The 630-nt window shown below is 60.6% G+C and overlaps 1 protein-coding gene across 1 annotated transcript; it reads left to right on the plus strand.

Moving 5' to 3' along the window:
* Positions 1–27: 27 nt before the first annotated feature.
* LOC104466992 (HLA class II histocompatibility antigen, DR alpha chain-like) lies at positions 28–623 on the plus strand (the record flags this gene model as incomplete). Its single annotated transcript, XM_010080596.1, is given in 2 exon segments — positions 28–280; positions 556–623. Coding segments are annotated over 2 exon segments (321 nt in total), but the record flags the coding sequence as incomplete, so codon positions are not given.
* Positions 624–630: the final 7 nt, after the last annotated feature.

Raw genomic sequence — 630 nt, forward strand, 5'->3', positions numbered from 1 at the left:
GCTAATGCCTGTCCCTTCCCAGTGGGGAATGTGCTTATCCAGACTGAATTCTACCAGCGGGACGAGAGGCTGCAGCAGGAAGGCGGCCAGTTCATGTTTGATTTCGATGGGGATGAGATCTTCCACGTGGACCTGCAGAAGTGAGAGACCATCTGGCGCCTGCCCGAGTTCGGGAACTTTGCCGGCTTCGAGGCACAGGGAGCTCTGCAGAACATTGCTATAGACAAACAGAACATGGAGAAGTTCATGGAATGGTACAACCGCTCACAGGGAGCCATCGGTAAGAACCCGCCCATGGCACAGTCGGTGCCTTCACCCCTGGAGACCCTGCCAGGGCCGTTGCCCCCACACTCTGCAGCCCAGCTGGAAGTGGGGTGCACAGGGTCCTGCTCTCCTGGAGCATGTGGTGACACCAACACATCCCCAGGCTGGGGTGTGGGGTCTCTCTGCGCAGCACAGCGGGGGGCTATGGGGCAGGAAGGCTCAGCCCAGCCCGAGGCTGTGAAGCCTGGCTGAGCCCAGACTGCACTAACCCCTTCTCCGTCCCCCCTCCAGTGCCACCCGAGGTGACGGTGTTCTCCGAGGACCCCATTGAGCTGGAGGACCCCAACATCCTGATCTGCTACGTGG

Source organism: Pterocles gutturalis, unplaced genomic scaffold (genome assembly GCF_000699245.1).
Source record: "Pterocles gutturalis isolate BGI_N339 unplaced genomic scaffold, ASM69924v1 scaffold25664, whole genome shotgun sequence".
Taxonomy (NCBI): Eukaryota; Metazoa; Chordata; class Aves; order Pterocliformes; family Pteroclidae; genus Pterocles; species Pterocles gutturalis.